This window comes from Quercus suber, unplaced genomic scaffold (assembly GCF_002906115.3).
Source record: "Quercus suber isolate HL8 unplaced genomic scaffold, Cork oak 2.0 scaffold_401, whole genome shotgun sequence".
NCBI classification, from domain to species: domain Eukaryota; kingdom Viridiplantae; phylum Streptophyta; class Magnoliopsida; order Fagales; family Fagaceae; genus Quercus; species Quercus suber.
The window spans coordinates 496,220-512,143 of NW_027069852.1; the positions used below are offsets into that span (position 1 = coordinate 496,220).

General features: G+C 30.8%; 2 protein-coding genes across 3 annotated transcripts; one reads left to right on the top strand and one right to left on the bottom strand.

Moving 5' to 3' along the window:
* Positions 1-20: 20 nt before the first annotated feature.
* LOC112038623 (syntaxin-112) lies at positions 21-2,084 on the bottom strand. 2 transcript variants are annotated; one of them, XM_024071452.2, is made up of 2 exons: positions 1,899-2,084; positions 21-1,256 (listed from the first exon to the last, which is right to left on the bottom strand). In XM_024071452.2, the coding sequence occupies exon 2, from the start codon at positions 1,228-1,230 to the stop codon at positions 334-336; it is 897 nt and encodes a 298-aa protein (XP_023927220.2). In that variant the 5' UTR covers positions 1,231-1,256; positions 1,899-2,084; the 3' UTR covers positions 21-333. The 2 variants fall into 2 exon arrangements, with proteins under 2 accessions (XP_023927220.2, XP_065617289.1); XM_065761217.1 differs by having other exon boundaries at positions 1,946-2,081.
* A 2,802-nt stretch (positions 2,085-4,886) lies between these two features.
* LOC112038620 (probable pinoresinol-lariciresinol reductase 3) lies at positions 4,887-8,213 on the top strand. Its single transcript, XM_065761206.1, has 5 exons — positions 4,887-5,236; positions 5,334-5,468; positions 7,068-7,305; positions 7,411-7,614; positions 7,955-8,213. Exons 1-5 carry the CDS (start codon positions 5,054-5,056, stop codon positions 7,975-7,977), a joined length of 783 nt encoding a protein of 260 aa, XP_065617278.1. The 5' UTR covers positions 4,887-5,053; the 3' UTR covers positions 7,978-8,213.
* The last annotated feature ends 7,711 nt before the right edge of the window (positions 8,214-15,924 follow it).

Genomic DNA, 15,924 nt, shown 5'->3' on the forward strand with positions numbered 1-15,924 from the left:
GAGAGGAGACAAGTAAAATATCAGCCTTAAAAGATGAGTCTTTATCTGATAACAAGAAGAGAAGCATAGTGAAAGAAACTCTCATTAACAATTTTACAGAGCTCAACAGAAAAACTTTGTTCAAAAAATTCAAATTGCAAAGAAACCAACAATAAAAGATGAAGAGATATCATCACAAATTGCCCTCCAAATGACAAGTATAACCAAAATGGAAATCAAAACTCGGCATTCAGTATAGAACTCCTTCACAAGAAAAGCTCCAGCATATTCACAAACAAACCTCCCCAGCTACCAAAACCACATTCTAGCCAACCTATGAATTCATGAGAAACTTCAAGAAGCTATGATGGAAATAAAGCATATCAGCAACAAAACCAGCACCAAAGCACCTATCCAATAAGCCCATTTTCTTCTTTTCTTCTTCATCTGATTAGCATCGAAGAGTTTATTGGTTCCACCATCAATGTAAGCGGCTGTGTGAGCCACATTCTCTTCAATATCATTAATCTGCTGCCCTTGTGTTTCCACCAACACAGCCATGTCTAGAAAAACTTGATGAAGCTCTGTCAAGCTCCTCTGTATCTCCTTCAAAGCCTCATGCCTTTCCTTATTCTCCATTATCAAATCTGCCCTCCCTTCAAAAACATTGATCTGCCCTCCTTCCAAAATCATCTTATCAATATCTTCCTCACTTGGTTCCTCTCCAGTGGCAGCATAATACCTCCTCTTTAGTCCTTCTTTGTGCTCTTTAACAATCTTTTCTCTCAAAGATTGAAAGTCATTCATCATATCCTTCAATTTGACTCTCAAACCATTAGTCACCGAAATCCTTGTTCGATCAACTGGACTTCCTTCTTTGTATTCCACCGACACGTTACGATTAGCTTCATTAGACCGATCAAGTGACTCCAATCTTGCTTTTATAGCTTTTGCTTTCCGAAGAACCATGACCATGTCTGAGTTAATCCTATCTCTTATCCCTCTAAGAACTTTAGCACTGTGACTAGACTTAGTCTCTTCATTGAGGTCTTGAAGGTTAAGAAGAAGATTGGTGATCTCTTCCATGTCAGCCTTGATTGCAGCCACTTCTTCGAAAAATTGTGAGAGGTTCTGTTCATCAGCGGGGTCAAGTTTTCCCATCTCGATATCCTGATCGGCTTCTAGGTCTTTCATGGCCTGTTTCTTAAGCTCCACGTAACTAAGAAACGATTTTGTCATAAGATCATTCATTTTTGCGACGAACTCAAAAGAACAACCTGAAAGAGAAACAAGGCTAAGGTTATGCTTGAATTAACTTTATAGTGATTCTTATCTCTCCAACAAAAAATCTTAAATGAAACGAGAATCATTCAATTATATATTAAAAGAAAAATTTTCTCTGCAACCAAACAAAACCATAATCCAACGCAAAGAAAAACCCAGAAAAATAATGATTAAACAAAGCAAGAAGGAAAACTAAGATAAGAGAAACAAGGCTAAGGTGATTCTTGAATTGAATTTCTTGTGATTCTCATCTCTCCAACAATAAATCTGAAATGAAATTATAATGGGTCATAGACAGAACAACCACTTGCCCACTATTTGGTTACTGCAAAAACAGAGGAAAATAAGATTTGCTCTGTTTTCTACTTTTCTCTGAGAAATGCAAAAAAAAGCTCAACTCAAACCAACCTTTATATGTAATATCTAAATTCTAAACTAAACAATTTCATTTCCACAGATGACATATAAATTGATAGACAAAAATTTTCTCGGCAATCAAATTGATAATCTAAGGAATCCCATGTTAGAAAAAACATTGTAATTCAAAGTGCAATGATATAAATATTATTAAAAAAAAAAAAAAAAAACAAGAACAATATAATGAATAAGAAGAAGAAATTAAGAAATAAAAGGACCTTGAAGAAGTGAAATGGATGATAAGAAAGGAAAAGAGAGGCTCAACTGCTTGATTGTTGATGATTCTTTTTTTTTTTTTTTTTTTTTCTTATGGGGAATTGCTCTGACTTTGAAAATGGAAATATTTTAAGGGTTTTGCAGCTTGTAAATCTATATATACTCCTCCAAAAGAAAAAATGAATAGAAGGCTTCAGTTACAATTTTCCTTCTTTCAAATTTCAAATTTAAAGGCTCTCTTAAAATAGCCGTTAAAAGGTTTGAAAAGTCCCAATTTTGAATTTTCTCTTTGCTCGACTGATGTCGTTTTGTTCATAAGGCTTCTGTACAAGTATATATATATATTTTTTATAAAAAATAAATATATTCTTCATTTTTTTTTCTTTTTAAGATGTTTTTGTAATTAAAACCATTTCTATGGAATTAAATAAAGGCCAAAATGCAAAAAGGCTCGCACAGTTTGGGTTCTTTACAAATTCATCTCATATCATATGCTATCAATTTTGTATTATTGACTTTCGAGATTTAAGAATCGTCAAAACTGACTATCATATTTTATTTCTACTAACTATAATTGTTATAAAAAAAAAAAAAATTTATCACATGGTGTGCAAATAACCTCTTTACTTAAAAAATAAAATAAAATAAAATAATACATGCATAACACGACATTTTTCTATCAAAATAGTTAATGAAATTGGGTTGGATGGGTCAATTTGAATAATTCTTAAATATCTGAGATAAATAGTACAAAATTTATAGTATAAAAGGTCAATTTGCAATTGACCCAACCCTCGGGAGCCTTTTTGCATCTTGTCCTTAAATAAACTATTGTGTAAAATGCTTCAATTCCTTTCTTTGATTCATTAAAATGTTTAGTTTAAATTTAAATTATAAAGAGGTTTGAGTATATTTTCTTAAAAGTTAAAATGAATGTGGCATAATTATGGTCAGGTAAATTATTCAATATAAAATTAGAGACATTAGCATATCTATTTAACACTTATTATTCATTTTCAAACATTGCCTATTATCTTAGAAAATATTTCAATAATATTATTGACATTATTTTTTAATTTGTTGAATATTTTGGTATTATAATTTTAAATAGGAATAAAATTACATGAGGAAAGCATATCATAAGATATGTAAGCACATAACACCTATGTTATATTATAAGGACTATGTTATACAAGGTCAAACCCTTCTTATTAATATGACTAAATACATCTGTTACAATAATGTAAAGAGAAATTTAAACTATGGATATCTCTGTTGAAAATATTAAAAAATGCAAAGATGTTAAGTATATAATATGAATTGGCAATATAAAAGAAAAAACGAAAAAAAATAAAATAAAGCCTTTGTCTCAAATTTTTTAAGAATTTGTTATGGATCTTAGCACTTTCAAACTTTGATGGAGATTTCATTTGATCCCATAGCTTTTTTTTAATAAGTTACAATATTTATGGTACAATACATACATGACATGATTAAATCATAGTATTTATGGTATATTACTATTAGGTTGCATTTGGGATTAGAATTTAAAATCAACTTATTTTACTATTTAGTTTATTTTTGTTACTATTCATGGGTTCTACTGCATTTTTTTGGTACTGTTTATGGGTCTCACTGTACTATTTCAGCTAACTTTTATCTTTATCTATCGTACTTTCAGCAAAAAAGTTTTCAATTCCAACTAAATAAGTTGTTTCTAAACAGACTCTTTAGTCTATGACATAATTTGGTTCTATTTTTACAATTCAAGTGACATCTAAAGAAAAAAGGATACCATAATTCTTCAATTAAATTTAATGACATTATTTTATTAATCGATGCTATTATATTTTAAAAAAATGATTAAATTTAACCTTTGGTAATTGAAAGAAACACCACCCTTAAATAAATAAGGGAGAAGTGGATTTTAGTAATTTAGGAAGTAAGAGCATTAGCATCAGTATGTGTAAAGTCTTGTATAATAGAAAAAATTGTTTATTTTACACATTTGAGCAAAAAAAACACCCACATTAATGGGTGTAAAATTGTGCATTTATACACAATTGCTACAGTAACCGTGCATATATGCATGATTACTGTAGCTCTTCTATCTATTATTTTATATATTTTTTTCTCTCCTCTCTCTTGCCTTGTTAGTCTCTCTCTCACCCACTCTTCAAAGAAGAAGAAGAAGCCGACCATCACAACAACCCAGCACCACTAACCACCACCACTGCAACACAGTACTGCCAACCACCACCACAACAACACGGGCACACCACAAAATCATCAAAATCGTTATAAATCTAGATCCAAATTCATCAAACTCATATATAAATTCATATAAATAATCAAACTGAAATTGAAAAAAGAAGAAGGAGAACAAGAAGAAAGAAAGAAAGAAGAACATGCTTAAGAGAAGCAAAACTGCAAATCCGCCCAAAATCACCATTTTCTCCACCCAAAATTTTTGCTTTCTCCGCTCAAAATCATTGCCCTTAATCAAACCCAATTCAAAATCATCATCTCTAATAAAAGTATAAAACCTAAATTGTAAAAGAAGAAGAGGAAAGAAAAAGATTCTCAAAAAAATAAAAGAAAGAAAGAGAAGAAAGAGAGGCAGAGATAGAGATAAGGACAAGAAGAAGAAGAAGGGAGTGTATTCAAAGAGAAAAAAAAAAAGAGATACTACGTCTACAATAATTTTATAACATTTTTACAATAAATCACAGGTGATTAGTTATTATTGGTTCAAATTTAAAACTAATATTAAGATTACTTTTTTGCCTCAACAATAATAACCAGTAATAATCTGTCACTTAAAATTTGTTGTAAAAATATTATAGACATATTATTTTTTTAAGAAAAATAGTAAGCGTTAAGGTGGAGGAAGGTGAAAAATAATAATAAAAAAAGGTGAGAAAAATACTATTTTAATAATAAAAAAAAAAACGTGAATTGATAAACTGACATGTGTTTATTTGTAAAATACTTATGTAGAATAGAGAAAGTGAGTTCTTAGTTCTGACGCCAAAATTGAAGGAAAAATTTTAGATGGACGGATGCTGTTGCTCAACTCTTTGGAAACTTTTTACTTTTTGAAACTAAACCGAAATCCATTTTGGAGATTCTGAGTTTTCAGTGAAGATCAAGAGAGATGGAGAAGAAGAGCAGAATACTGATAATTGGAGTGACGGGAAATCTGGGTTTCCACTTAGCCAAAGCCAGCCTCCATTTTTCTCACCCAACATTCGCTCTTTTCAGAGACTCTGCTTTCTCTGACCCCATCAAATCTCAAAAGCTTCAATCCCTCTCCAACTCCGGAGCCACACTCCTCAAGGTCACTTTTTCACACCTATTCCCATCTGGGTTTTGCTTTTCTTTCTACTTTTTAGTGTTGTATGATATATAATATGTGCATTTCTTTTGAATATCAGGGTTCTCTGGAAGATGAAGCTAGCCTTATAGAGGCGATAAAGCAAGTGGATGTTGTTGTTTGTGCTGTTTCTTCTAAACAGGTTCTTGCCCAGAAGCTTCTTATCTCAGCTATTAAACAAGCTGGCTGTATCAAGGTCTTTCTTCTCTCACTCCCAGTTTATTTGTTTATGCTTTTGGTGTTAAAATTGTTGAGCATTGAGAGATTGAAAAAAATTAATTAAAAAAAGGCAGAAGTAAGACAATGATTTTACAACGACGGAAAGCACGCAGGTCAGTGTGTATAATAGAAAAATCTGTCAAATTTACACATTTAATTGCAAGATCTACCCACATCAATCAAATTTACTCATTGTTAATAGAAAAATATTTACACGGTTACTATGCAAATCTATTTTTTAGTACTTCTTTATTCATATATGGAGAGAGAGAGAGAGAGAGAGAGAGAGAGAGAGAGAGAGGAAAGAGATGATTTGAGAGAGTGAGGGCTTGCTTGGCTAGTTTATTTTTTGTTAATTTATTTTACTATTATTGTTATTATTCTTGGGTCTCATAGCACTTTTTGGTATTATGTACTATTTTAACTAAATTAAATAACAGTATTTTCAGTAAAAAATTTTCAGTTTTAGCAAATAAGCGGATCCCAAGTAGACCCTAATAAAAAACTGATAAAGAAATAATATTTTAATAAAATAGAGTGTAAAATAGGTAATCTAATGTGGATGCTTTTGAAAAGTGGTTATGTAAATAGAAAAAATAGGTCTTAAGTTAAAAATTAAAATAGACAAGAATTTTTACCCATACTAATGTGAATGCTTTAAGTTGGTGTATTACAATAATATAGGGGTTTACATACTAGAGAACCTTAGACTAAACATACATTATTTACTTGTTCTATAAGCACGTGGGCCTACAAGTGGTTTGATCCTCTTGGGCCATATTATGTTTAATAGGGACATTTTTGGATATGTGGGAGCTTTGTGCACTTGGTACGACCATTTTAGTCCTCAGATATGTGTCTTTGTGTGATGGGAACTTGAGCAAAATGATAAGAGAAGATCGTTTACAATAGATGAAACAAAAGAAATATGTTCATGAACCAAAGGCAGCCTGTGCGTTCTTATTCTTATTGCATCCATAAGGTCAACACTTTTGAGGATTAGCAGTTTTTAGGAATTAATTAAGGTTCTTTTTTGGTTTTAATCACAATACAATGTCATGGTTTATTTAGCTTGTACTGCTCTCTCTCTCTCTCTCTCTCTCTCTCTCTCACGCTCTCTCTCTCTAACATGCACACACACAAATACTGCCAAAGTATGCTGTTCTCCTTGAGCTGCCAAAAGTTGTACTGAAAATTTTGAGTCATTCTTAAATCTTAAGTATGAACGATGGTCTGTGAAGAATGTAAAAATGTTTCTTTCTTGTCAATGTACATATGTGTGTATGTATGAAGTCAAGATGGTTTCCCATCACTTTGTAAATTAGGTAAAGCATGGTAATAAAATGGATGAGATGCATTGTATTACCTGTGAATTTCATAACAATCTTAGAGATAATATCTCTACGATTTAGTTTGGTTCAAATTAGTATATCTCCTGGTCTGAATTTGAACCATTTTTTATCTTGAATCTCTTGCATTCTATGTAAACTGTGTTATGATCTCTTACAACTGTACAGAACATCTCAATCTTATATTTTATTTATCTTATAATACTGATAATCATAAACTGATCCAGAGGTTCATTCCGTCAGAATTTGGAGCAGACCCAGATAAGGTTCAGATATCAAACATGGCATACAACTTCTACACACAGAAAGCAGAAATTCGACGTCTTGTGGAAGCTGAAGGCATTCCCTACACTATCATTTCCTGCAACTTTTTTATGAGCTTTTTAATTCCTTCACTTGTTCAACCGGACTTAGAGACTCCTCCAAGGGACAAGGCCACCATCTTTGGCTATGGAGATACTAAAGGTATGTTGATCAAGATCTAACTCAGCTCCCTGTGCTGTCTTGATTGTTTTTTTAGAACCTAGGACTTTTGGTAATCTACTGCTTGGTTATTTGGCTTTTCTGCAGGTGTCTTTGTGAAGGAAAGTGATGTTGCTACCTTCACAATTAGTGCAGTGGACGATCCACGCACGTTGAATAAGGTGGTTTATTTGAGGCCCCCAGGAAATGTGTACTCCGTCAATGAGCTGATTGAGATTTGGGAGAGTAAGATTGGGAAGAAGCTTGAGAAGATATATGAACCAGAAGAAGAGCTCCTTAAGAAAATAAAAGGTATTTTACTAGCATTCAAAAAACTTCTTTGTGCCCTAGGTGGCTGCTAATTGTTAACTCAAAAGACTTTAAAGTGGCACCTAAGCTACTATAAAGGGGTGAGAAAAGGAAAAACAAAAGGAGAGAAATTTTGAAGAAATAAAATTTAATATAAATTGCAAATCACTACAATACCAGAGATCATATTTCCCAAATGATCTTAAAATAATTGGAATCGATTATTCTTGAAATACTATTAGCAGTTTTGTAATACTATAGTAAGTTGAGAAAAAAATGTAGAAATTCCATGGAAAAACTAATTTCATATTCCTTTTCCATCTGTCTAATCCTTGCAAATCAGATATTTATGGAGTATGCATGTAACTGGCTACTTTGTGAGATCTACACTAGAAAGCAACCATAGATAGCTATATCTAGAAGTTGGATTTTACTCCTTCTGTGCTCAATACTCTTCTTGCTTGGTCCAAGATCTTAGTCAGAAGTCTAGATGCCACATTTAGGACTTCCTCTTGCTTGGTTTACTTGGTTTTCAAAGGAAAAAATTATGGTGTTATTTCCAGACTAAGATATATGGTATACTGAGATTTTCTTTGCTGGTTATTTACTTGAACTGTTCCCTTTTTTTTTTTTTTTTAAAATGTGTACTCCGTCAATGAGCTGATTGAGATTTGGGAGAGTAAGATTGGGAAGAAGCTTGAGAAGATATATGAACCAGAAGAAGAGCTCCTTAAGAAAATAAAAGGTATTTTACTAGCATTCAAAAAACTTCTTTGTGCCCTAGGTGGCTGCTAATTGTTAACTCAAAAGACTTTAAAGTGGCACCTAAGCTACTATAAAGGGGTGAGAAAAGGAAAAACAAAAGGAGAGAAATTTTGAAGAAATAAAATTTAATATAAATTGCAAATCACTACAATACCAGAGATCATATTTCCCAAATGATCTTAAAATAATTGGAATCGATTATTCTTGAAATACTATTAGCAGTTTTGTAATACTATAGTAAGTTGAGAAAAAAATGTAGAAAGGTTATGTGGTGGACGATATTCGCCATTTGGTTCATTGTTTAGAGTGGGCTAGCTTTAGCAAAACTAGGAGGGGTGGGAATAAGGTAGCACATGCTCTTGCACAACATGCTAGGAATACTCTAGATGATGATTTGTATTAGATGGAGGATTCTCCTCCACCAGCAATGGAAGCCTTGTATTAGGATGTTTTATTATTATGATTAAATGAATGAATGATCATTTCTTTAAAAAAAATGAAAAAAGCTAAGAGCTAGATTATTATTGTTATTATTATTATTATTATTTATAAATTTAAAAAAAAAAAACCCAAAAAAGGGAGGCGATGGTTAGGATTAGGATTTGCTTTCTGTTATATATACTTATATAGCCATGATGGTCTTCCTTAATTTCAAGAATACCCTCACGATGGTCTGGACTCCAACAAAAGCCCATTCTTGGTGACACCTGATTAGAGATTAGAAATCATGGTAAGCCCAATAATCCATTGGTAGGCCCATCCCAGAGTACGCAGAGAACAAATGGATTTATAAGACCGAGAGTGTGGCCCAAAATTTGATAACAACACTCTTATGTGGCGTTTGGTACAGGGTAATGTTTTAGGATTCCTAGGAATGTTTAAAGATTCCCATGTTTGGTTGCAAATCATGCTAAGGAATCAGATGCTAGGAGAATTTGGATTCCCCCTTTAACCCCCTCTCAGTAGGAATGTGGATTTCCTTTAAAACAGGTGGGAATCCAGATTTCCAAGGTTAAAAGAAATTGTATTTTTTATAAATTGACAATTTTAACTTTTTTTTTTAAATGACTTGGTAGTTCACATTCAAATCTAAGGATAGAATGGGAAAAATAAATAATTCATTTAAGATTTCTAGAAATAAACCAAACATAGGAATAGCTACATTCTTAGGAATGTGATTCTTAGGAATCACATTCCTAAGAATCTGGATGCTAGGAGAAATGTGGATTCTCCCGTACTAAATGCCTATTAAATTATCAGTTTGATCAATTAATTAACCTTCGGACATTTTTTTTCTTTTCAAAATTGATTAATTTAACCCATATATTTTCAATTTGATCAAAAACTTTGCACATTATAATCTGCCACACTTTAGTCCATGCATGCTACCATGGGTTCTGTTTGAAGTCAATTTCCCTAGTTGCATCACTTATTTTATTTTCTATTTTCGTAGTTCACTTAAACTTGTGCAATTCATTTAAAGACTAAAATACTAATATCAGCTAAGGGGAAAAAATTTGCAAAAAGAAAGATAATACTACAAATCATTAAATTAAGCAATTAAAAATAATAATATTACATTTTTTCATCTATATATTTTTTAATAAATTCAAATTTAAAATACATATTCTCAATTCAAGCCCGTCTTTTCCCTTTCTGCAAAGTGGTTGCAGATCTTGGCATAGTTTTGTCTTTCTCAATTCTACTTTCTATTGTAATACCAAACAAATCCATAATCTTTTAACAAATATGGGTGATGTGCCTTAAATATACTTTTATAATAAAATTAATTTCACTAATATGCACATAATATAATTTTTCAATAGATATGAATCACATAATAGGATTTGAATGTATGGCATCTGTAATATGATGATATTAGACTCCAAATTTCTTATTTGACAATTAGAAACTTTATCAATTGAATTAATTAAAACCTAAATAATAATAATATAATATAATATAATATAATTAACCTCATTAAAATTGAACAAAAGATCTTTTTATAATTCAATAGTTCAACGGAAAATCTTAGACAAAAGAACTCCTAAACCCCCTCATCCTAACCAAAAAAGGGCAAGACTTCAATGTTTAATCCAATGCACTAAAGTATGTGCAAAATGTAGGATAGAAGATTTCTATTTTGCATGGGAAGGGATAAGAGATCAATATATAATTAATTATGGATATGTTTCATGTTGTGTCCTTTCTATAAATTTTTTGTCCCACTTTTTGTAACACTCCATAATTTAAAAAGGGTTTATATTTAAAATTTAGCAACTACATTTTTTTTTTCTTTTGAGGTAAAAGGCTCACAGTTTTTTTGTTTATTTATTTATTGTGTTAAAGGAAAGGCTCACAGTTATCAATTTTTGTTTAATCCAAAATTTTAGTTTTTTAGTCTTAAAAGTTTGCCACTTACTACACATCCATAACAAAAATTAAAAAGAGCTTAAATTTAAAATTTATCATCTACCTTTAAATTTAAGAAAAAGTATGTAATTTTTTTTTATGGAGTAGTAAATTAATAATTATAAAAAAAAATGTAAATTGAATTTCACATAAAATTATACAAATGATAAATATAGTTTCTGTTACAATAAAAAAAAAAGTTACAACAATTTCTTAAATAACAACCACATCATGTGAGGTTTGAATCTCATTCGAACTTATCTAATATTCTATTCCAATACCTCCTCAATGCAATCCAAAAAAATTTTGCACACGTCAACCTAAAAGAGATAAAAGAGTTAGGGTTAAATATAAGGTTATCATTATTTTGAATAAACCAAGTATATTAAATATATTTTTTTAAAAGAGTAAAATTTAATTAACAATGGCTTTGAATGACACTTTTTGTCCACACACACTTTGCATGACTTTGAATGACACTTTTTGTCCACACACACTTTGCATGACTTTGAATGGCTTCGGGTAAATAAAACGTTTTTGTGATTTTTTGTTAAATGAATGAAAACAAAGAAAAAGCTTTATATCCGGTTCCTTTAAAAAAAAAAAATCCTTGGAAAAAAATATATAAAAGAAAATTCCTATTAAAAAAAAAAACAGTTTGTGTTTTGAGGGATTACAAACTCAAAACACATTCCAGTTCTACAACTTACACGGCAAACAAAGTTAAATAATAAAAAAAAAATCACTTTTAAAGAAAACAAAGTTAAATTAAAAACACATCTGCAACAAACTGTGTCCCCAAAACCAAGAACCACTTGTTCCATTTTAAGAAGTAAGTTGAAACACCACAAACAAATTAAAGTGCCCACAAATATGAGAATCAAGCACCATATTTTCACCAATACCAATAAACTACCAAGTAGCGTAATCCCCTTTAAAAAATATATAAAAGAAAATTTTCATAAAAAAAAAGTGTGTGTTTGATTCTACGCTAAAATAAATAGAAAAAACCCTTACCAATATACTTTCTCAAGCAAAGTAGCCAGTTCAAGCAAAAACTGATAATAAGCAATCATCAAACACCCTTGAATACTTTGTAGCCATGGTAGGTAAGAATTAAAAGAAAGTTAGTGATAAACAAAACAAAACAAAAGAAATAAAAACTTGCAAAAGATACAACCTGAAAAATTGTTGGAGCTTTTGATAAAGTCTGTTTAAATTGTTTAGAAACGAAATCTGAAAGTAGAAGAAGAAGAAAGAAGAGGATTTAGAGCTGAACTGAATATCTTTAATCTAAAGAAGAATGAGAGAAACTGACAAAGTGTGTGTGAGTTTGTGGATCTTAAAGTATAGGAGTTTTAATTTACATATTTATCTCCATTAGTTGAAAACTTATAAGTGAGTATGATGAGAAGTTGGAAAAAAAAAATAATAATAATAAGGAAGAAGATGGAATTCATTTGAACAAAAAATACATGCTTCAATTATTTTTTTATTAAAATTTCAATAGCAAAATTCGGTGCTTGAATTTAGGAGAAGTTTGTTGTAGTTAGTGACCACCATTACTGGGCTGTTAGTAATATTTAGTAGGAAGTTATTGTAAGGAACATGTGAAGAGTTTTCCTAATGGAGTTTTTTTTTTGGATAAGGATAAGGGGGGAAAAAAGTAAGAGTTTTTTTTTTTTAATTTTTTTAAACCAAATTAACGTGAAGGAGAGAAAAAAAAAAAAAGATCTTGCAAAATAAAAATAAANGGGAAAAAAAAAAGATCTCGCAAAAAAGAATTTTTTTAATGGTGAGATAAGGATAATAATTATAAAAAAAGAGAGATAAGGATAAAGGTTTTTTCGCCATAAAAAGAAGTAAGCTTTTTTTAAAAAAGCAACTTAACGCGTAAGAGACGGAAAAAAGAGGAGATCTTGCAAAAGAGATTTTTTTTTTTTTTTTTTTTTAAAGAAAAGAGAAAAAAAGAAGAAGAATAAGATAGTTGGTTGCCGGATTTTGATAGGAGTGTTTGTAGCAAATTTAAATTTTAGTAGTATGGTTTAATGGATGTGAAGTTATTTTGTAGTGGGTTGTTTAAAAGTAGAAATATAATTTTACTTAATTGTCCTTCAATTTTGTCCAAATGTAAGAATATTTTGAAATAAAAAAAAATCGATTTAAAGTAAGATAACCCTTTAAATAGTAGTATAAATAACGCATTTTTCCGCAAACTGATTCTCCTTTATTATAAAACTTCACAGTTCACACACGCTCAAAAAAGTCTAATGGAATTTCTGTTTTAAACTTTTTCTTACACTTTCGCGTTCACATTCAATTTGTAAAAACAATAATAATTTATCATTGATTTTTTTTTTTTTAATCTCCGGTTGGGAGCTACGATGTTCTATACAGTCCCACCTAACTTTTTAAAATTAAGGTTCTCACCCACTTGCTATCACTTGGAGTAGTTTATCATCTTTTGCCTCTTTTATTTTGGTATAAAAGTTTTAATTCAAGTGTTAGCCTGATTGTTAAAGTTGTTGGGCTTTGTAGAGCCTAGTTATGTTTAATCCGGTTGATGACTTGATCTGATCTGACCTAAATAATGTTGCGTGGTTTTAATAGGAGAAGAAAAAAATTTGGCCCGTTTTGTAGGCTAGTGTGAATCTTGTGTGTAGAATGTAAAACGCAATTTTGGTAATTAGAGTTTATTGTTGTAGTTTTTGAGAGAGAAAAAACTGTACAGCTGTACTTGGTATTTTTTTCCTAATAATAGTAAAATCTTACAACTCTGTAGACGTAGTTAAATTGTCTAACCATGTAAATATTGTCTTGTGCGTGTAATTATTTGTTCTTTGGTGTGTTGGGTTCTAAAAAAAAAAAAAAAAAACTCAAAGAAAGTCAATCATAAACAAAGGAGAAGAAAACAAAGAGGAATTTGAAAAAGATAGAACCTGAAAATTTGTTGGAACCTCTAACAGTAAATGTCTTTAATTTGAAGAAAAAGAAAGAAGGATGTAAAGCTAGACTAAATGTCTTCAATCTGAAGAAGAATGAGAGATAGAAAGTGAAGTAGAAACTGCAAAGCGTACGTGAGTTTGTGGGTCTTAAAGTGTAAGAGTTTTAATTTACATATCTATCCCCGTTAGTTGAAAACTTATAAGTGAAAATAATGAGGGTATTTTAGGCATAAAAAATGTGGAATCCAAACAGGGGAAGCCCCTTAAATAGTAGTATAGATATAGATATCAAAGAGGTTTCCTTTTGTTTTAACCGCAACACACAATTGAGCATTTTCTTTTCTTCTCTACCGCTGTGCTTTCAGGTATGATTTTGTCTTGCTGAAATTTCAGAAAGTTTGAATTATTCTATGGCTAGCAATTGTTCCCATTCTTATAGGAAGACATGGGTCTGTGTATCTATTATTTTGGTACCTAGCAGAATAATTGGCGTTGGTTTCATGAATCTAAACCTATCACTATATTAATGTAAAAGCCGACCTATGATTGTTACAATATTAAAATTGGCATGGTACAAAGCCGTATGTCCCTCCATATTGGATAAAAATAGTACCAGAGAGTAATAGGCTTGAACTTTATCAATTTAAGTTTGTCACCATGCGAATGGGAAAATGTTGCTTTATGGTTGATATATATCTTCCTCATCATCTTTCTAGTGACATCTGTATTCATCTCTAATTCATTGTGGTAGGTAGCAATGCTTTTCAAGCCAAGAAATCATATACTATCTAAGTTCACAATCTGTCATCCACGCACCTGCCATTGTTCAAAAACTTGTCCAGCTTTATCATTATGTTTTTGCGGCATCAAGGGGATAATGGGCTATTGGGTTGATCAATTAAGATTATAATATGTGGCTTCTAAGAATTGTAGTAGTCTATATGATGACTAGACATGTAATGAAGTACTAGAGTTCTATAGAGTTGCAGTACTATCATGCCAATTAATAGATAGTGAAAATATGCGAAGCAGAACAGTTGGATCAAAGCTGAAAGTGAACGGGACAGTTAAGTAACCAAATGGAAAATTTTGAAAATATCAAGATTATATTGTTTAAGTATGAAAATAGATTTTAGTGGGAAATTTGTGTATTGATGGACATATTTTATGTATTGCTAGGTTCTAATTCTATTGATTTATTATGACTCAAGTCAAGAGTGGTTGATTTCATTTTTGTAAATAAGAGGTAAGTGGTATTTACTAATTTAGGAGTTTTCCCAAAATAGTTTTGATTATCAAACTATTCTTATAACAAAGAAATATGTTGATATTTTATAAATATATTGATATCCTATAAATGTTTGATGTGTACATTGTATGGAAACATTGACTATTTGTTATATGAAAAACTTGTAGGATAACCTAAACTTATTTAAACTTGTGTGTGGATAAATCTTTATATTTTTGAGTATTATGATTGGATTATTTGTTATGAACATCTTGAATTTGCTTTGAATCCTATGGCAAATCTTGATTAAAAGCTTAGTGTCGTATTTAATCCTTAGTAAGGACAATTCAAGGGATGGTCCCAGGAAAGGGAGACAATGCACAATTGGTAACTCCTAAGCAAGGGAGTATACAATCCAAAAAGGGAGCTCCTTAGCAAGGGAGTGCATCTTTATGTTCCAAAGGAGTTGCCCTTAAGAAAGGGAATGAAAATGGGGTTCCAGTCCCAAAAATGGGACAACACAACCCTGTCAACAGGGTGTAAACGTTGACCACGAGAAAAACTTAGGAAATTGTTCATATGATGGCGTTGGTATATTATGATGGCTCACAATATAATGATATTTTTATATGAAATATTTGATGTTAAAATGCAGATAGTTTTGCAAGTTATAACTTTGTTGTATGGAATATTCATTTAAAAAGTTTGTTCCCACGCCCTAATCTTAGTGAATTCCACTTATTGAGTTATATCATCCCTCCTCCTCCCTTTTTATTCCTCCTTACAAATACAGTAGAGGAATCATTGGAGTAGAAATTCTTGGAAGATAATAGTTACAAATTATTTGGTGGAATTGAGGATTTTATTATTATTTTTATGGTATTAAATATTGTACTAGAGAATTATTTTGAGAATGTTTTATCTTTAGTGTGATTAGAGCTTTGACAATTGTAATGAGATTTT